The sequence below is a fragment of the Capra hircus genome, chromosome 2 (genome assembly GCF_001704415.2).
Source record: "Capra hircus breed San Clemente chromosome 2, ASM170441v1, whole genome shotgun sequence".
Classification (NCBI taxonomy): Eukaryota; Metazoa; Chordata; class Mammalia; order Artiodactyla; family Bovidae; genus Capra; species Capra hircus.
The window spans coordinates 44,630,703-44,652,219 of record NC_030809.1 but is presented as its reverse complement, the minus strand read 5'-3'; the positions used below and the strand labels follow the sequence as shown (position 1 = coordinate 44,652,219).

The 21,517-nt window shown below is 36.0% G+C and overlaps 1 protein-coding gene across 5 annotated transcripts in view; it reads left to right on the top strand.

Moving 5' to 3' along the window:
- The window catches only part of CARF (calcium responsive transcription factor), a 51,350-nt gene extending 30,054 nt beyond the window's left edge, over positions 1 to 21,296 (top strand). For 3 of the 5 annotated variants that reach the window (XM_013971218.2, XM_013971209.2, XM_005676388.3), the window contains exons 7-13: positions 4,197 to 4,340; positions 4,938 to 5,171; positions 7,012 to 7,174; positions 8,148 to 8,211; positions 15,234 to 15,364; positions 15,750 to 16,116; positions 18,118 to 21,296. In XM_013971218.2, the coding sequence (XP_013826672.1) occupies positions 4,197 to 4,340; positions 4,938 to 5,171; positions 7,012 to 7,174; positions 8,148 to 8,211; positions 15,234 to 15,364; positions 15,750 to 16,116; positions 18,118 to 18,236 (1,222 nt within the window). In that variant the 3' untranslated portion in view covers positions 18,237 to 21,296. The remainder of the gene's footprint in view (positions 1 to 4,196; positions 4,341 to 4,937; positions 5,172 to 7,011; positions 7,175 to 8,147; positions 8,212 to 15,233; positions 15,365 to 15,749; positions 16,117 to 18,117) is intronic. The other 2 variants (XM_013971187.2, XM_018060707.1) reach the window with 1 other exon arrangement.

Genomic DNA, 21,517 nt, shown 5'->3' with positions numbered 1-21,517 from the left:
TTTAATATACTGTCTAGGTTGGTCACAACTTTTCTTTCAAGGGAGAAACGTCTTTTAATTTCATGGCTGCAGTTACCATCTGCAATGATTTGGGGGTCCAAAAAAATAAAGTCTCTGACTGTTTCCACTGTTTCCCCGTCTATCTGTCATGAAGTACTGGGACCAGATGCCATGATCTTACTTTTCTGAATGTTGAGTTTTAAGCCAACTTTTTCACTCTCCTCTTTCACTCTCATCAAGAGTCTCTTCAAAAAAAAAAAAAAAAAAGAGTCTCTTCAATTCTTCTTCGCTTTTTGTCATAATGGTGGTGTCATCTGCGTATCTGAGGTTATTGATATTTCTCCCGGGCAGTCTTCATTCCAGGTTGTGCTTTATCCAGTCCAGCGTTTCTCATGATGTACTCTGCATATAAGGTAAATAAGCAGGGTGACAATATACAGCCTTGACATACTCCTTTCGCGATTTGGAGCCAGTCTGTTGTTCCATGTCCAGTTCTCTGTGTTGCTTCTTGACCTGCATACAGATTTCTCAGGAGGCAGGTCAGGTGGTCTGGTATTCCTATCTCTTCAAGAAGTTTTCACAGTTTGTTGTGATCCACACAATCATAGGCTTTGGCATAGTCAATAAAGCAGATGTTTTTCTGGAATTTTCTCTTTTTCAATGATCCAACGGATGTTGACAATTTGATCTCTGGTTCCTTTGCCTTTTCTAAATCCAGCTTAAACATCTGGAAGTTCACAGTTATGTACTGTTGGAGCCTGGCTTGGAGAATTTTGAGCATTACTTTGCTGGCCTGTGAGATGGGTACAACTGTGCGGTAGTTTGAGTATTCTTTGGCATTGCCTTTCTTTGGGATTGGAATGAAAACTGACCATGAATTAAGGCAGATTGGAAGTGGTCAAACAGGAGGTGGCAAGAGTGAACATTGACATTTTAGAAATCAGTGAACTAAAATGGACTGGAATGGGTGAATTTAACTCAGATGACCAATATATTTACTACGGTGGGCAAGAATCCCTTAGAAGAAATAGAGTAGCCATCATAGTCAGCAAAAGAGTCCAAAATGCAGTTCTTGGATGCAATCTCAATGATCTCTGTTCATTTCCAAGGCAAGCCATTCAGTATCACAGTAATCCAAGTTTATGCCCCAACCAGTAATGCTACAGAAGCTCAAGTGAATCGTTCTATGAAGACTTACAACACCTTCTAGAACTAACACCCCAAAATGATGTCCTTTTCATTATAGGGGACTGGAATGCAAAAGTAGGAAGTCAAGAAACACCTGGAATAACAGGCAAATTTGACCTTGGAGTACAGAATGAAGCAGGGCAAAGGCTAATAGAGTTCTGCCAAGAGAACGCATTGGTCATAGTCAACACCCTGTTCCAACAACACAAGAGAAGACTCTACACATGATCGTCATCAGATGGTCAACACCAAAATCAGATTGATTGTATTCTTTGCAGCCAAAGATGGAGAAGTTCTATACAGTTAGCAAAAACAAGACTGGGAGCTGACTATGGATCATTTATTGCCAAATTCAGACTTAAATTAAAGAAAGTAGGAAAAGCACTAGACCATTCAGGTATGACCTAAATCAAATCCCTTATGATTATGCAGTGGAAGTGAGAAATAGATTCCAGGGATTAGATCTGACAGACAGAGTTCCTAAAGAACTATGGACAGAGTTTCATGACATTGTACAAGAGGCAGTGATCAAGACCATCCCCAAGAAAAAGAAATGCAAAAAGGTCAAATGGTTGTCTGACGAGGCCTTATAAATTGCTGAGAAAAGAAGAGAAGGGAAAGGCAAAGGAGGAAAGGAGAGATATACCCATTTGAATGTAGAGTTCCACAGAATAGCAAGGAGAGATAAGAATGTCTTCCTCAGTGATCAATGCAAAGAAATAGAGGAAAACAATAGAATGGGAGAGATTGGAGATCTCTTAAAAAAATAATAGAGATACCAAGGGAATTTTTCATGCAAAGATGGGCACAATAAAGGACAGAAACAGTATGGACCTAAGAGAAGCAGAAGATACTAAGAAGAGGTGGCAAGAATACACAGAAGAACTGTACAAAAAAGATCTTCACGACCCAGATAATTACGATGGTGTGATCACCCACCTAGAGCTGGACATCCTGGAATGAGAAGTCAGGTGGGCCTTAGGAAGCATCACTATGAACAAAGCTAGTAGAGGTGATGGAATTTCAGTTAAGCTATTTCAAATCCTAAAAGATGATGCTGTGAAAATGCTGCACTAAACATGCCAGCAAATTTGGAAAACTCACCAGGACTGGAAAAGGTCAGTTTTCATTCCAATCCCAAAGAAAGGCAATGCCAAAGAATGCTCAAACTACCGCACATTTGCACCCATCTCAGGCTAACAAAGTAATGTTCAAAATTCTCCAAGCCAGGCCTCAACAGTACATGAACCGTAAACTTCGAGATGTTCAAGCTGGATTTAGAAAAGGCAGAGGAGCCAGAGATCAAATTGGCAACATCCATTGGATCATAGGAAAAGTGAGAGTTCCAGAAAAAGATCTACTTCTCCTTTATTGACTATGCCAAAGCCTTTGACTGTGTGGCTCACAACAAACTGGAAACTTCTTGAAGAGATGGGAATACCAGACCACCTGACCTGCCTCCTGAGAAATCTGTGTGCAGGTCAAGAAGCAACAGAGAGAATTGGACATGGAACAACAGACTCGTTCCTGATCAGGAAAGGAGTACGTCAAGGCTGTATATTGTCACTCTATTTTACTTACATGCAGAGTACTTCATGAGAAATGCCAGGCTGGATGAAGCACAAGCTGGAATCAAGATTGTCGGGAGAAATATCAATAACCTCAGATATGCAGATAACACCACCATTATGGCAGAAAGGGAAGAAGAACTAAAGAACCTCTTGATGAAAGTGAAAGGAGAGTGAAAATGTTGACTTAAAACTCAATATTCAGAAAACTAATATGGCATCTGGTCCCATCATCAAGGCAAATAGATGAGGAAACAATGAGAACAGTGAGAGACTTTATTTTTGGGGGGCTCCAAAGTCACTGCAGATGGTTACTGCAACCATGAAATTAAAAGACACTTGCTCCTTGGAAGAAGTTACGACCAACCTAGATAGCGTATTAAAAATCAGAGATATTACTTGGCTAACAAAGGTTCATGTAGTCAAAGCTATGGTTTTTCCAGTAGTTATGTATGATTGTGAGAGTTGGACTATAAAGAAAGCTGAGTGCTGAAGAATTGAGGCTTTTGAACTGTGGTATTGGAGAAGACTTGAGTGTCACTTGGACTGCAAGGGGATCCAACCAGTCCATCCTAAAGGAAGTCAGTCCTGCATATTCATTGGAAGAACTGATGCTGAAGCTGAAACTCCAATACTTTGGCCACCTGAAGCAAGGAATTGATTCACTTGAAAAACCCTGATGCTGGGAAAGATTGAAAGTGGGAAGAGAAGGGGACAACAGAGCATGAGATGGTTGGATGGCATCACCGATTCAATGGACATGATTTTGAGTAAACTCCGGGAGTTGGTGATGGACAGGGAGGCCTGGCGTGCTGCAGTCCATGGGGTTGCAAAGAGTCGGACATGACTGAACTGAACTGAACTGACTGTGTGCCCAGAAACAACATTGTGTATCATGAGAAGGAGGGAGTTGGAACATTGAGATGATAAACTTCACATGAAAAGCAATATAATATTTGAAGAAGTTAAAAGATGGATAAGTAAACTGGAATCATATAGAATGCTCTGAATGCTGCTAAATGACTTTAACTTGATTAAGGAGCAAATAGATTTCAACAGTGGTATAAATGTGAAGAATTATTATGGCATTGATGTATCACGTGGATGTAAAAATTGATATAATGGCAGCTAGAAGCCCCAGAAGGAGGGCATTACAGTAATCCAGGCATGAGCAGGAGAATGGAGAAGAGACAGATCCAGGAAAAAAAGTTAGTTGCATAGTATTTAGACATTTTTACTAAAGTAATGACTACTGTTAATTTGCTAAAGTACTATATACTGAGAATATGGCATATCTTTCACATAATGATCTGAACGCTTTCTAGATAATCAAATTTTCTCTAAACTTTAGTAATGCTTAAGTTAAACTTCTGTTTGACAAATTAGATAATCTTGAGATTATAATTTAATGGAGCAAATTCTTTTTTTTCTTATGAAAAGGATTTACATTAAAAAAGTACAGAAATTTCCTGACTATAGAGTTCCTACAGACCCCAAAATTGACAGGAAGATAATCCGAATGGAGCAGGAGAAAGCCTTTAACTTGCTAAAAAAGAACTTGGTAGATGCTGGTGGTGTTCTTAGGTATGACGTTTACATTGTTCTTGTATTTACAGGTTACTTTGCTTCTTTTGCAAGAATTCTGTCTATAAGAGAAATTATATTATGTTTTCCAATTATTCCATTAAGAAATGGTTTCTATAAGGTAGATGTTTTATTAGTAGCTTCCTAGGTATTAAACTGATTTGCCATGTATAAGCCATTGAGTTTATCAACCACATGTGGATAATTTTGACCAAAGAATTCTGTATACCATATGGAAGTTTTTTCCCAACATGATAAATTCATATTTGGAAACACGTTTTATTATATATTTAGTACTTTCTTACAACCTAATTTGCTATAGCCCACCAGGCTTCTCTGTCCACGGCATTTCCCTGGCAATAATAGTGGAGTGGGTCACCATTTCCTTCTCTGTTGGCTCTTCTTGACCCAGGGATCAAACCCACATCTCCTGCATTGGCAGGCCGATTCTTTACCACTGAAGTACTTGGGAAGCACTTAATATGATATTATTATATATAATTTTTCAAAAAAATATTCCTTTTGATGAGTATTAACATAAATATATGATTCTTACCTTTTTCTAGTAATATGATTTTAAATATTTTCTCTCATTAGGTGGTATGTACAGTTACCTACTCAGCAAGCTCATCAGTATCATGAATTAGAGACTCCCTGCCTCCCTTTATCGTCTTCCTCCTTTCCCATATCTTCTCTTGAAGAAGAGGAAGCTGCAATTAGAGATGAGAACTGTACATTGCCCTCACGTCTACATCCTCAAGTAGCACATAAAATTCAAGAATTAGTATCACAGGGAATAGAACAAGTGTATGCAGTTAGGAAACAGCTAAGGTACAGTAGAAACAAATTGTCCTTTTATGTTTTTCACTTTTGTTCGTTGGTTTAAATAATACACTTAACATTGTAGATATATTCCAGGATATATGCTGTCAGAATATATAGGGAATATAGTTTATTAAATTATTAAAATAATATTATTTATGAATTGATCACTTTTAGCAGATGTTTTGCAAGCCATGAGTAATGATTTGAATTGCTCATTTTAGATAGTCTATGTTCAGATTTGGGAAATTAGACTATTTTTAAATGATATATGTATATTGAATTATATACTAAATACCTTTATAGAAAGAAAATTTTTAGAAAAGATTTTAAAACATTGGCCAAGATATTTGTTTTAACCCATTTGAAATGTGCAGTTAAATTTTATTGAAACAAAAGAATATGAGCAGTTTTTTGTCTAATGAAATTTTATATGTAGTACTCTGTGTGTGCATGCTAAGTCACTTCAGTTGTGTTCAACTCTTTGTGACCCTGTGGACTGCAGCCTGCCAGGCTCCTCTGTCCATGGCATTCTCCAGGCAAGAAGACTGGAGTGGGTTGCCATGCACTCCTCCAGGGGATCTTCCCCACACAGGGATCAAACCCATGTCTCCTGTGACTCCTGGATTGCAGGTGGATTCTTTACTGCTTAGCCACTGGGGAAGCCCCATGTAGTACTCTGGTCTAATTTTATTGGTACTCAGGATATAATAATAATTATTATTATAAATATGAGGCAGTTACTATGTGTGTGCCAAATAGTATGCTAAGTACTATATAGGCACAATCTCATTTATTCCTATGACTTTATAAATTTAGTGTATTTATCCTCATTCTTCAGATCAGAAATGGAGACTTGGGATGGTTAAAGAGATACAGCTAGAAGTAAAGTCTAGGTGTACAACCTTGCTCTTCATCATGATTTCTGTTTCTTAACTGACTTTATTCCTGCTGGTAATTGTATAGTTGGATCTGAACAGCAGAATGAGTATTTCCCAGGATTATTTCCTAATGAATACATGACTTCGGTTTAACAGATTTCTTAGACATTTTATGTTTATTTACATTGGGGCACTGTTAAAACAGAGCCAAAGTTTGGTAAGCCATCCACTATTTTACTAAACCTAAATCTTAAGAACAAAAGTATGATACAGCTCTGCAGTATGGCCTACTGAATATAATGCACAAAGCATGTGTATATTGAATTTTATCATTTCTTTTTATATATTTACTTTTTATACCATCTTGTGACAACATTACCTTTTATTTCTATCTTCTCTTTAGTTTACTTGTAAAATTTGAGCAGATCGTATTTCATTTATTATCTGAAGACTTTTGAAAGCAATGAAATACGATGTTTATATGTGTAACTTTGGTATAGGCCCAGTCTGTCTTAGTTATTAGCCTCGTGTATGACTTTGGGCAAATTACTTAATTTCTGTAGCCCTTAATTCCCTTTTCTGTAAAGTCAGAATGTTTATTATACTTATCTCACAAGATTATAGGATGGGTTAAAGGAGATACTAAAAGTGTTCAGTGACTGACAGAGTAAGCATTCAAAAACATACTATGTTTGAACTGAAAATAGTGATTTCATTAAATTCATAAAAATATCAAAGCTCATTCTAAGATATACAGGTGTTTAACCAGTGAAAATATTACCTTTCATTTAATCTGCATGAATTCTAGGACTTAACGTGTAGGAAAAAAGTAAAAAAATATAAATTACTTATAAAGCTATAAATCATACTTTACAGAATTATATGCTAAAAGAGAACCTGTCTCACTTGAACTAAATTATTAGATTGCTAGATTGTTTATGTTTTTATTCTATTTTATATTTCCACAGAAAATTTGTGGAAAGGGAACTCTTCAAACCTGATGAAGTACCTGAAAGACATAATTTATCCTTTTTTCCAACTGTAAATGATATAAGAAATCACATCCATGAGGTACAGAAATCCTTGAAAAATGGAGATAATATCTATAACTCAGAGATTATTCCAGCAACGGTATGATTACAGCTATAATTTCTTGTTTTATTACAGTAGTCTTTCTCAGCTAATGCCTGGTTGCTACTAGGCCATATAAATAACTGTGATGTAAGGAAAAATAGTGTTTTTCCCCAAAATGTAAACACTGAACTCTTAGGTGATGATTTAACTAAAATGTTTTTTATTACTCCCATAAAAAAGAAATTTAAGTGAATTTCTAGCTGTGACTATAATAACAATAGTAATCTTCACTTAAAAATCAACATATTTTATCTCCATAAAAGTATATCTTACTTATGTGACAGATATTTATTGAGTGCATACTATGTATATCTCCACCTGTTTTTAAATATGTTCAGCAAGTTTGAATAGAATAGCATAGACTTGACTGTGATGATGTTGGTTCTATATGCCCTCTGTGGATGTAAAGCTTACCTCATACTCTGATACTGTAGTTTCCCCCAGAAAAGTGGCCATTTCTACCTACTCTGAAGAAAGTAGAAACTACCCAGAAACTGCTGATAGTAATATACACAATGGTTTCCCAGAAATTACCCAGAAACTACTAATTGTAATACACACAATGATTTTGGCATTAAAATCTCAAGTAACAATATCCTTTGCTGTCTGCTGTTACTGAATCTCTAGATTCAGTAACTGAATAGTTTGAGATTTTTTTATTAAGCTTGAGCTATTCTTCTTTTCTATCCAAAATGCTTAGTTATTCACTATCCAAAATTCAGAAACTAAAACAGATTTGAGTACTGGTAGTCGTTGTCAAATTCTTGCTATCTGAACTAGGGAAGATAATTTATTTGATTAGTTAAGTATACTTATGCTTTGAGAATGTGAACAAGTGAAGAAAGTAATTATAGAATAAAGCACATTTATACTATGATTGAGTAATATATGACGGTTGCATTGTTATTTAAAAATAGTTTTAGAGATAAATGCTTTGTTCTTTTTACTGAAGTAAGTGTTCCCATTTCAGCTTCAATGGACTACAGATAGTGGGAATATTCTCAGAGAGACTGTGACAGTTACGCTTGCAGAAGGTAGGTTATCTTGAATAATTCAATTTCAAGATATAAAATCAAGCAGTGTTAAACCTGGAAGATATTTAAGATATTATCTCATCTAATTTGTCTCATCTAAGTTATGGATAAGGAAACCATAGCCCAAAGAGGCAAGAGCAACTACGTTAGGATTTATCAAAAATATTTCTAGCTGTTTAAATTTACTATGTATATATCAGATTTTATTCTTTATGATTGGAATTTTGAGGCTAATGATGATTAGCATGGTTTACTCTAAAGCTAGGCTAATTCCAGCAGTAATAACTCTAAGACACCTTGATCAGGAAACTGTGTCCCTTTTGTATGGTTTGCTTTTTCTCGTATGTTTCTTACTCCTGTGTTCTCTCAGTATTCCGGGCTTATTTCAGCCCTTTTGTTCTCTCTTCAAGAAATGTCTCTTCTCCTCTTTTGCGTGGCAAACTCCTCTTACCACTCAAATTGCAGTTTCTTTGGCTTTAGGTGCTTTCTTAACTTCCTCCTGCTATGTAAATTTGGATATTCACTCTTTTTTATTTACCTCTGCATTTAACATGCTATTCTTTGTTTATGGATATATATCTTTTATTATGATTTGGGAATTGTGGTTTTTTTTTTTGTTGTTAAATGGAGGTACAAAGTTTATTACCAGAGACATAGCATAAAAAGTGGGACAGTACGCAGAGAAATGGTTAGTTTAGTTAAGATGGAGAGGCAAGGCAGAGATAAACACCCAGAGAGAAAGGGTGTTGGCATCTAGTTCTTAGCATAGTGGCTTCTAAAAACTTAACATGTAAATAAATACTTTAAAATAAATTAATAATATGTAGAATACAGGTTTTTTTTTTTTAATTCTTTGGCTATGGACCTTGGAACTGCTTTGCTTATAGAATAGCTTGCAAATTTTAGACTTATTCTTTTGTTCTGTGTATATTTAATTCAGTGTGATAAATGCTAAGCATAGAAAAGTAAGTCTCTGCTTCATTGAATTTAACTTTTAGGAAGAGAAAAAGACTATAACATATTCTAATTAATTACTATAATGAATAGTAACAGTATTACTATGAGAGAGAGTTGACAGTATTACCATGATAGAATTGTGCCAAACTGTGTGGGAACAGTGATAGAAATATGTAACTTAGTCCAGAAAGTAGGGAAGGGACATTTGAGAAAGTGACTTTTATTTTTATTTTTTTAAATTGGAGGACAGTTGCTTTAAAACAGCAGTTAGTTTGTGCTGTAGAGCAAAGTGTATCAACTTTATGTATACACATATCCTCTGTTTTTTGGATTTCCTTCCCATTTAGGTCACCGCAGAGCACTGAGTAAAGTTCCCTGAGGTACACACTAGGTTATGATTAGTTATCCATTTTATGTACAGTAGTAGAGAAAGTGACTTTTAAACTGAGAACTGAAGAATGAATAGGAATTTACTAATCAAAGGAATAGCATGTTCAAACGCTAAGCAAGGAAGAGGATACCATGTCCAAGGAACTTAATGCTTAAGTGGTCTTAAGTAGAGACAGTGCTTGGAGATAAAACTGAATAAGCATAATAGATTAGGAGGCCCTTTCACCTTCCAAGTGAAAGGTGATAGTGGTGTTGTTTGCAGTTGGTGACATTTATACAAGTATTAGGCACATTTAAGAGTTGTCTTCAGTTCAGTTCAGTCTCTCAGTCTTGTCTGACTCTTTGCAGCCCCATGGACTGCAGCACACCAGGCCTTCCTGTCCATCACCAACTCCCGGAGTTTACTCATTCTCATGTCCATTGAGTTGGTGACGCCATCCAACCATCTCATCTTCTGTTGTCCCCTTCTTCTCCCGCTTCAATCTTTGCCAGCATCAGGGTCTTTTCCAATGAGTCAGCTCTTTGCATCAGGTGTGTCGTCTGCATATCAGAGGTTATTGATATTTCTCCCGGGCAGTCTTGATTCCAGCTTGTGCTTTATCCAGTCCAGCATGTCTCATGAAGTACTCTGCATGTAAGTTGAATAAGCAGGGTGATAATGTACAGCCTTGACATACTCCTTTCCCGATTTGGAACCAGTCTGTTGTTTCATGTCCAGTTCTAACTGTAGCATCTTGACCTGCATACAGATTTCTCAGGAGGCAGGTCAGGTGGTCTGGTATCCCTGTCTCTTCAAGAATTCCACAGTTTGTTGTGATCCATACAGTCAAAGGCTTTGGCATAGTCAATAAAGCAGAAATAGGTGTTTTTCTGAACTCTCTCGCTTTTTCGATGATCCAACGGATGTTGGCTATTTGATCTCTGGTTCCTCTGCCTTTTCTAAATTCAGCTCGAACATCTGGAAGTTCATGGTTCATGTACTGTTGAAGCCTGGCTTGGAGAATTTTGTGCATTACTTTACTAGCGTGTAAGATGAGTGCAACTGTGTGGTAGTTTGAGCATTCTTTGGCATTGCCTTTGTTTGGGATTGGAATGGAAACTGACCTTTTCCAGTCCTGGTGAGTTTTCCAAATTTGCTGGCATGTTGAGTGCAGCATCTTCACAGCATCATCTTTCAGGATTTGAAATAGCTCAACTGGAATTCTGTCACCTCCACTAGCTTTGTTCCTAGTAATGCTTCCTAAGGCCCACTTGACTTCACATACCAGGATGTCTGGCTCTAGGTGAGTGATCACACCATTGTGACTATCTGGGTCGTGAGAATCTTATTTTTATAGTTCTTCTGTGTATTCTTGCCACCTCTTCTTAATATCTTCTGCTTTTGTTAGGTCCATACCATTTCTGTCCTTTATTGAGCCCATCTTTGCATGAAATGTTCCCTTTGTATCTCTAATTTTCTTGAAGAGATCTCTAGTCTTTCCCATTCTGTTGTTTTCCTGTTTCTTTGCACAGATTGCTGAGGAAGGCTTTCTTATCTCTCCTTGCTATTCTGTGGAACTCTGCATTCAAATGGCTACATATCTCCTTTTGTCCGTTACCTTTTGCTTCTCTTTTCTCAGCAATTTGTAAGGCCTCGTCCGACAACCTTTTGACCTTTTTGCATTTCTTTTTCTTGGGGATGGTCTTGATCACTGCCTCCTGTACAATGTCATGAACCTCTGTCCATAGTTCTTCAGGGACTCTGTCTATCAGATCTAATCCCTGGAATCTATTTGTCACTTCCACTGTATAATTTTAAGGGATTTGATTTAGGTCATACCTGAATGGTCTAGTGGTTTTCCCTACTTTCTTCAACTTAAGTCTGAATTTGGCCATAAGGAGTTCACGATCTGAGCCACAGTCAGCTCCCAGTCTTGTTTTTGATGACTGCTAGAGCTTCTCCATCTTTGGCTGCAAAGAATATAATCAGTCTGATTTCGGTGTTGACCATCTGGTGATGTCCATGTGTAGAGTCTTCTCTTGTGTTGTTGGAAGAGGCTGTTTGCTATGACCAGTGCATTCTGTTGGAAGAACTCCATTAGTCTTTGCCCTGCTTCATTCTGTACTCCAAGGCCAAATTTGCCTGTTACTCCAGGTGTTTCTCGACTTCTTACCTTTGCATTCAGTGCAGTCAGCTCATGATCTTATTTTTGCTGACTATATAGGGCTTCTCCATCTTTGGGGCACTGAGTGCATGGGACCTTTTGAAGGAGGTCGCCATTATCTTCCTTACCTCTACCATTGTTTGGCCTCAGGTCAAACAACAAGGAGGGAACACAGCCCCGCCCTTCAACAGAAAATTGTATTAAAGATTTACTAAGCATGACCCTGCCCATCAGAACAAGACCCAGTTTCCTCTTCAGTCAGTCTCTCCAATCAGGAGGCTTCCATAAACCTCTTATCCTTCTCCATCAGAGGGCAGACAGACTGAAAACCATAATCACAGAAAACTAACCAATCTGATCACGTGAACCACAGCCTTATCTAACTCAATGAAACTATGAACCATGCCATCTGGGGCCACCCAAGACCTTCGGGGTCATGGTGGAGAGTTCTGACAAAACGTGGTCCACTGGAGAAGGGAATGGCAAACCACTTTAGTATTCTTGCCTTGAGAACCCCATGAACAGAATGCAAAGGCAAAAAGATAGGACACTGAAAGATGAACTCCCCAGGTCAGTAGGTGCCCAATATGCTACTGGAGAAGAGTGGAGAAATGACTCCAGAAAGACAGAAGAGACGGAGCCAAAGCAAAACAACACCCAGTTGTAGAAGTGACTGGTGATGGAAGTAAAGTTTGATGCTGTGAAGAACAGTATTGCATAGGAACCTAGAATGTTAGGTCCGTGAATCAAGGCAAATTAGAAGTGGTCAAACAGGAGATGGCAAGAGTGAACATCGGCACTTTAGGAATCAGCAAACTAAAATGGACTGGAATGGGTGAATTTAACTCAGATGACCATTATATCTACTACTGTGAGCAAGAACCTTTAGAAGAAATGGAATAGCCATCATAGTGAACAAAAGAGTCCAAAATGCAGTTCTTGGATGCAATCTCAAAAACAACAGAATGATCTCTGTTCATTTCCAAGGCAAGCCATTCAATATCACAGTAATCCAATTCTATGCCCCTTCCAATAATGCTGAAGAAGCTGACCAGTTCTATGAAGACCTCCAAGACCTTCTAGAACTAATACCCAAAAAAGATGTCCTTTCCATTATATGGGACTGGAATGCAAAAGTAGGTAGTCAAGAAATACCTAGAGTAACAGGCAAATTTGACCCTGGAGTACAGAATGAAGCAGGGCAAAGGCTAACAGAGTTTTGCCAGGAAATGTACTGATTACAGCAAACACCCTGTTGCAACAACACAAGAGAAGACTCTACACATGGACATCCCCAGAGTAATCTTAGAAACTGGTTATTGATTGAATAGGTGTGAGACGTAAAGGAGTGGGAATGATCTGGGATGACTCTTGAGTTTATTCCATGAACAGCTCATTGATCGTGGCATTTACAAGCTCAGCAACACTGGCATAAGAGTAGAATATTGGTTAGCAGAGGAGAGAAGATTCTGAGATCAAGTTTGCAGAAGCATGAGTACCAGAGCCATTTCAGTGAGGCGGACTGGGAGGAAGCCGTATTGGAATGACTTAAGAGTGAATGGGAAGTGATTGAAGAAGTGTAGATAGTGTGGACAACTTTTTCAAAAAGTTTGCTATGGTACGGGGTTGAAGGAAAGTACGTTAGGAAGGGAGAGACCTGAAGAGGTAGGTAAAGAGGAAGGTATTTGCTAGCTTTGGTGATGGATAGCTCATAGCTTCTCTTTTCTCTTCAAGTGAGAGTGCATTGAGTCCCATCACTTCATGGCAAATAGATGGGGAAACAGTGAGAAACTTTATTTTTGGGGGCTCCAAAATCACTGCAGATGGTGACTGCAGCCATGAAATTAACAGACGCTGGCTCCTTGGAAAAAAAGCTATGACAAACCTAGACAGTGCAGTAAAAAGCAGAGACTTTACTTTGCCAACAAAGGTCCATATAGTCAAGGCTATGGTTTTCCAGTAGTCATGTATGGATATGAGTTCAACCATAAAGAAGGCTAAGCACCAAAGAATTGATGCTTTTGAACTGTGGTTCAAAAAAGTTGAAGAAAACTCTTGAGAGTCCCTTGGACAACAAGGAGATCAGTCAGTCCTAAAGAAAATCAGTCCTAAATATTCATTGGAAGGACTGATGCTAAAGCTGAAGCTCCAATACTTTAGCTATCTGATGTGAAGAGCTGACTCATTAGAGAAGACTTTGATGCTGGGAAAGATTGAAGGCAAGAGGAGAAGGGGACAACAGAGGATGATATGGTTGGATGGCATCAGAGAAGGAAAAGGCTATGCACTCCAGTATTCTGGCCTGGAGAATTCCATGGACTGTATAGTCCGTGGGTTCTCAAAGAGTCGGAAATGACTGAGCATCTTTCACTTCATCTGAGAAAAGTCCCTGGAAGAATAGATGTTGTGGTCAGAGAATGGGATGTTTGAAATGGAGATTTTACATGTGGAATAATCTGGGGCATGCTCATAGTAGTGGGAGAGTGCAGCAAATTGAGGTGGGACAGTTAGAAATGAAGAAGCCTAGAAATGTGAGAGTACTGTTAATTCTCAGTAGTCCTTTGAGAAAAATTCTCTTCTCCTGAATTTACAGATGAGGAAAATGAAGATTAGAAACTGTGTCAACTGGCATGTTGGCACTTAACACGTTGCCAGAGAAAAACCAGTAGTACTTAAATCCATCCTTGTCTGATAGTAGGCCATTTTTAAAAATTACTCAGTTACATGGGTGCAATATGCAGTATAGAAGCAATGAACAGTTGTTTTTTGTTGGGTAGGTTTTTTCTTGGCTGCACCATGTAGCATGTGGGTTTTTAGTTCCCTGACTAGGGATCGAACCCATGCCCCCTGTATTGGAAGCATAGATCCTTAACCACTGGACCACCAGGGAAGTCCCATTAAATAGTTAATTGATAATTTGTTTTTGATTGACTTAAAGAGATGAATATATTTGTGTTGACATATAAGAATTACATGAGGAGGACTCAAATTCCCTAAGGACAATTACCTTAAAAATTGAGATATTTAGAAAAGAAAGAAATTTTTACTCCTATTCATTTATTCCAAAATGAGTTGTTGAAAGAAATTTAATACTATTATTATTGAAGACCTGCTTTATGCTAGGCATTGTCCTAGGCACAAGGGCTACCAAAGATGAATTGAGTTTTGTCTTTGTAACTGAGAAGCTCAATAAGTGTTCCATATCTGGAGAAGTGTAAGCCCAGTTTACAGCATAAAAAATGGACTGGGTTAGAACTACAGGTATAGAATCTTTCAAGGAAAAAAAAAATTTTTTTACAACCCATCCTAGCTGTGCTGAATTAAAATTACTGGAGGTTAAATCTAGGAATTTATATTTTTTTAAAGTTTTCTTAGTGATTCTGATGAACTATGGGGTTTTAGAAATAGTAGACTGGATAACTAGATATAACTTCTTAAAGTCCTTTGACCTTATTTCCTATTCCATTTCTGATAGTAAAGGTTGTAATAAAGTGTAGCCATAATTAATAATTTATTTTTTATATAATTTAGGTAATTCACAAGGAGAATCAGTTTCCAGCAAATTGGAAACAAATCAGACAAGGAATTCTTTATCTCCAGAACCAGCCCACTTGCTCTCCTCACTTTCTTCATTTCAGCCAAAAATATTCACACACCTGCAGGTAAGTATCCAGTGTAATACCAGATTTGAGGCCCTTATCTTTCTTCTTCAATTTCTCTTCTTTTCTTTGGGATTTTATAGAATTATTATGGAATTATGAACATGATCTGTGATGTTTTTATCATGTATTTTCTGACTTTTTTGTGTCTTATTTTAAGATGATAATTTAAACAATATGTTTTGGAAAAGTTTGAATTGATTATGCATGCAAGAAAATTTGGTAGTGCAGTTTTCCTTTGGTTTTTGTTTCTGTCCTCACTTAATATTTGTTAGTAACTATACTCTTAGCATTTATTCTAAGTTTGGGTCAAAAGAACAATACATTCAAAGCAAACAACATACACAGTAAATTCAAACATTTGATATAACTCTTTTTGGTTCAAAAGGGTTTGCAGTTACAACCAAGATTCACTTCTGATGGATCACCAGCTCTAATGTCAGTGAATAACCACCCCTCCTCCAGTCCTTCAAGACTTCTGGATTCAGTAGAAAGTGTTGTAATGAATAATAATTCTCTACTGCTTGGTCAGACTCATTGCCTTCAAACAGATTCACCTCTAACTCCAAACAGTAGTATTTCTTCTACCATGAGTAACCTTCCAGGACCAGATCAAAATCTGGTTGCAGTGGATCAGCTGGTAGAAGTTGAAGATGTTGAAGATACAGAGACTCTGGAAGGAAATGTTCATCGGATTCTATTGGGAAACGTGCAGACCATACCAATACAGATTATAGACAGCCCGCCAGTTCTTAGTAAGTTAAAATCATCTTTTTTTTTTTAACCTTTATGGACTATCATCAGTATTATAATATAGAAAAAAAACTATTGTTCTTTATTCAGTGAGTATATAATATATAAATAAATAAAATAAAACCAGAAGAAAGAAGAAAGAAGTTTTGTGAGCATGAGTTTAATAGCTTGTAAACTTAATTTTTTTTCTTTATCGAGATTATTCATTCCCTAACTACTTAATTTTACATGGAAAATCTGTGGTGATGTGAAATCAGGAAGGTCATTTTTGTATACATAATCAAAAATTAGAAAAACTAAAAGCTACTCAGTATAAAGGTTATCATAGGAAAATTGCAGCACAAAACAATGGGGTGGAGTTTGCAGATGTAAAGGTTAAAAAGGATTTTGAGTTGTAAACTTACATGTTGAGTTCTATGGAAATTGAAAGGGAATTAGGAAGACTTGAGGACTTGGGTTTAATCAAGACTTTGTTGCTTCACTTTGGAATGAAACCAGTCAACATAGTAATAAACTCTGAATTCCTACCTGATGTATGCCACAAATTGTTCTGGATTGGGCATTTTTGTGAAGAGAGATTTGCAGTTTGCCTTGAAGAAAAAAAGGTCTTCTTAGAAATTATCCTTAGAACATATATTTTCCCTCCATGTATGAGATAGTTCCTTCCAGAAAAGAATCATTGTCTTTTAAATTTATTACTTTTAAGAAAATTTATCCAGAGGGCTATGGCAGTTGGCTCGAGGAAATTTAGTGGAAGAGGGGAACAAGGAATATACATGAAGTGATCCTTACAACTGCTCCATGAAATAGCCAGCGATGTTCCCATTCTGCACATGGGGAGGCCAAGCTCTGGGAGGTTTACATAATTGCCTTAAAATCACATGTAGTAAGTGACAGAGAGGACGTTTGAAGCCAGATCTGTCTGCCTCCAAAGCATCTTCCCGTTCCAAGATGCTTCCTCCCTCTGTTGTGCCAGGGTATTTCTGGGAGCTCTAATTTAAATTGCCTTAAAAGAGACCCTTTTTGGATCTGAACTTGCATGATGTATCAAGTTAGATCATGATCTGAGAGACTATGTCACCTAAATATGAATTTGCAGGATTCCTCAAATCTATCCTGTATTGGTTTTCTTGATATGGCATAAGCTAAACTCTAATCCGTATGTGACAGTCATTAGGTGTGTTCAATGCACTTCTGACCAAGTAGAATCCCCTGAAGTTTGATTGCCTGTAGCAACTGAAAAACTGATATTTTCCTGAGAATTGGTAGAGAAAAAAACCAGATAGATTTCTGAGAAAGAGAAAGATTTTATAGTGGGTATCCTGGGTGCCAGAGGTCAGTAGTGTTGCTGGTTTGCTGCGTTTACATTAATTTGCTCGTAAGTACTTTGAAATCAGAATGGTTGTACATTCTGAAATATTTCAGATAAGCAACACCTAGCTGTGCAGCTAAGTCAGAGCCATCATTTAAAATGTGGCATATTTTCTTCTGAAGTACTTATGTAGTACAGTTTCTTTATGGAGAGAACATGTTTTAAAAATATATGAACATGCATGAAAACCATATGAATGGTAACACATCAGTGATTTGTAGTACATGGTTGATGTTTGTAAAAAAGAAAAAAAATTTTTCAAATAATGAGAGGCTTCCTCACCTTTGGGCACACAAGTATTTAAAGACAGTTAAGTTTAACTATGAGATATTCCTCATAATTTCATCAAATTATGGACTGCTTTTTGGTCAGAGTATCTTTTGAAGAGAATAACTTTGCAGTTTTATTGGTTTCTTCTTTTTTTTTTTCATCCTGAAGGAATTTACTGTGAATGACCATTAAGATATCAGAAGCACTGAATTTTTAAATACACCAATTGAGTTTCTAAATTACTTGGTTCTAGCAAAATACTGTTTTTGTGCTTTGTTTCTAAATTCATGTAATTTTTAAGATTCCAGTATTATAACTTATATTAACCTTTAGGGTTTTTCTTTTATGTTTGGTTTTGAAGTTGAAGAAAATTCAGAAGGTACCATTTCTGTGAACCAAGTTAAGCAAGAACCCAAAGAACCAGCATTGTCTCTGGAAGCAAAACCAAATTTGGACTGTAAGAAATTGTCTGCTACATAAATTATTGCAGCTTTTCAGAATTTACAACTCTGGTGACTTCTGATGTCATAGGAAAAGAAGGTGAATGTAATCAAAGCACAGCGTTGGGATAAGTGGACTGAAGACTGGGCCAACGAGCAGCTTTAATTCAGAACTGGCATTTGTTGCTATTTTTACCTTGAGAGATATTTTACTCTTATTTTATATAGTTCTTAAACTTTTTGATTATCTGATAAGGCCAGTATTTCAGAAGATCATCTGAACTTATCCACAGTGATGTAGTCTGAACACAAATAGTTATCTAATTCATCCTTTGAAAATACCTAATTTTGGTTCTTAAAAAAGAACATCAAAAATAGTATGTGAGTATCTATGTGTGTGTGTGATGATTTTTTTTTTTAAGTTTTAAAAGAACTTACTCCCTCTTTAAAGTTATGAAGAAAAATTTTAAATTAATAGACAAGAGAATATCTGAAGTCTGTCTCATTTGGAAAGAAAAACAACAGATTTTGCATCATAATATTAAGCCCAACATTCACATCTGTGAAAACTATGTAGTTGCATTTTAACTTCTTCCATAACTAGAAATAAGTAGTATACCAATGGTCATCTCATATAAATTTACTGTGTCATGATTAAGTACTGAGAATTTTAACTTGAGTCAAATAAGGAAGAGAAATAAATGCCTTTTGCATGGATTTATATGGTGTTATAGTTAAAAATACTACTTATGGGTTGAAAAATGTAGAAACGGAGAGAATTCAGAAAGAATAATAGAATTCCCTGGTGTTTATAAATAGTCGGGAACTTTTTGATATCAGCAGAAGATATTTGTTCCTATTTTGTATTAAAGCAGCAGCTCTGGTTATAAAAGAATTTGAGTTGTACTTATTTTTCTGTGCCAGAGTTCTTAATAAATTGATGGTATTTGAAAGATGGTAATCTTTCAAGGTAAAGATTTATAGTTTAAAATTTAGCTCATATTTAAAACTTTAAAACAACTAGTGTATTATATTTGCTTGTTGAATAAGCATATTTACTTCAAATACTGAATAGATACTAATCAGTATATTCATTATAAGCTTCTCTTTTCTGGAAGGTTGGTAAATTAGAAATGTCAATTACAGCTATCAAGAAATCAACCTAAAGCCTTCCCCCTACCCCAACCCAGAGACCTTTTGTGTGTATATTTAAATTTTCATTTCAAAAATAATAATGATTTCCAATGGATATTAGTGTTTAATATTCAAAGCATACAGCGTATGAAATTTAACTTTAGTACTTTATATGAATATGAGTCCTTTTGGCTTTTCTAAGTCCAGTCTCACATTCTTAATTCACTTTGTTTCAGGTACACAACATGTATCTAAGTATAAAGCACTGTTACTTTAGAAGTAGATAGAATTCTAAAATTCCTTGCTCTTTATATTTAAACCCTATTTAACATAAAATTTATAATTTATACCTCTATTTAATGCAAAGTTAATATTCAGTTACATACATGATTTTTTTCATAATTTTTTAAAATAAGAATTGCTTTTCCTTTTCCTAAGAATCGAAAATACTTGATGTCAGCATTTGTAGAGGCAGGCTGCCAAATCTGTGTTGTGTGTGCATGTGTGTGTAGTCAGTACAAAGCTGAACACAACTCTTAGTTACCTCAAACCCAGATTTTTCTTAGTTTGTGTGTACTTAACGGATATAAGTCCAAATTAATTTATAGTTTAATATTGCATTGTGGGTAATATTCTTTTCGTTTGTTATTTCTAGTTTTTATGGAAACTTTTTTCAGTATTTCAAGTAACAGATCTTTACTTTTCATTAATGACAATAGATAATTATAGTTTCTTGAGCCATATTCCTTTGGAGACATTCCTTGCTTTTTGATGTTGAGTTGTTAAGGAGAAATGCTTGTTAAGATACAGACGCTAGTCAGTTACCTAGGAGGATGAGAGATGGTAGAGGATCCAGACTTTGGCACCTAAAAAAGAACAAAACATAGTTGAGAAACATTTCTCACTCCATTCTATGTGACTGTCTCTTCCGACATTTTTTTCATGAGAACAGAAAGTTGCAGTACATCCTCCCCATAAGCAAAAAGAGAAAGAAAAAAAGAGCATGAAGGTTTAAATCCCTAATTGTATACTCTTTTGGTTTTTAGGTAGGAACTGGAACTATCAATATTTTCATGTAAGTATTTTAATGAGTAGCTCTTTAAAAATGCTTTCTAAATTAGTTTATAAAAATTCATTTGTCCTCTAAATGCATGTTCAGTTACAGTATATCAGTATTGTATTTTAAAGGTGCTTAGCATTGCTTTTTAAAAAGATGTTTACATATTTTCATTATTCAGTTAATTTTTAAATGCCCAGGGTATTAAATAGAGCACATAGAGTTTTCAGTATCTGTATTTGGCATTCTCCTAACAGCTCTACAGCAAAGTTTGACATATGCTCTTTTGTGTCATGTATCACAAGGTGTAATATCTGTAGTAGAAAGTGGGTGTTCAAAATAAGCACTCAGAATTCATTACTACAGCTGAGCTTGTTTCTTCATTGTGGTTATCATGTTCCAAGCCTCCGAGTGAACATTATATATACTACAGTGAATTATAGATAAACACAGCCATGGTGAGTCTTTCCCTCAATTTTCTATGTAAGTGGTTAACATACTTAAAAAGCTTTTATGTCTTATACAAGGTAAATGTTTCCTAAAAGTTACAAAAGTAATTGAAAATAGACTTGATGATATGGTCCTGCATTAGAGTTTCTAATCTTGAGGCCTAGCCGTGTGTGTTCCATCTTTATATCCTGTCAAAATACATACTTAATCATGTGAATATGAGAAAGATGCAGTTTAATTTTGTACCAGGTTTTCTAAAAAGTTTAAAATGTGTGTATATATATATGTGTGTGTGTGATATATATATAGTAACTTAATGTTTAGTGTCCTTGTTATAATTTTTTTCATTAAAAAATCTTGTGTTATTTTTTTCTTACACTTGTTAGTTTTCTTTTTATACATTTCCTGGGCATAGTGATAATTTTGTTCATCTTGAAGATGCTGAATAAACACATTAATACCTGAAAATATTGGCTAGAGATTTATGTTCAATTTGGAACCTGGACATTCTAAAGGATAACTACCAGTAATTCGTGTTATCATTATGTTAGGGAATATATATGTATTTAGTGCTCTCAACTTAGCCAACTATCAGCATTTTAAAACAATGCATGTAATAAGGTATAAATAGTTCTTCCTCCCTCCCCCCCCATATTTTTTGCATTATAACATCTTCAAGT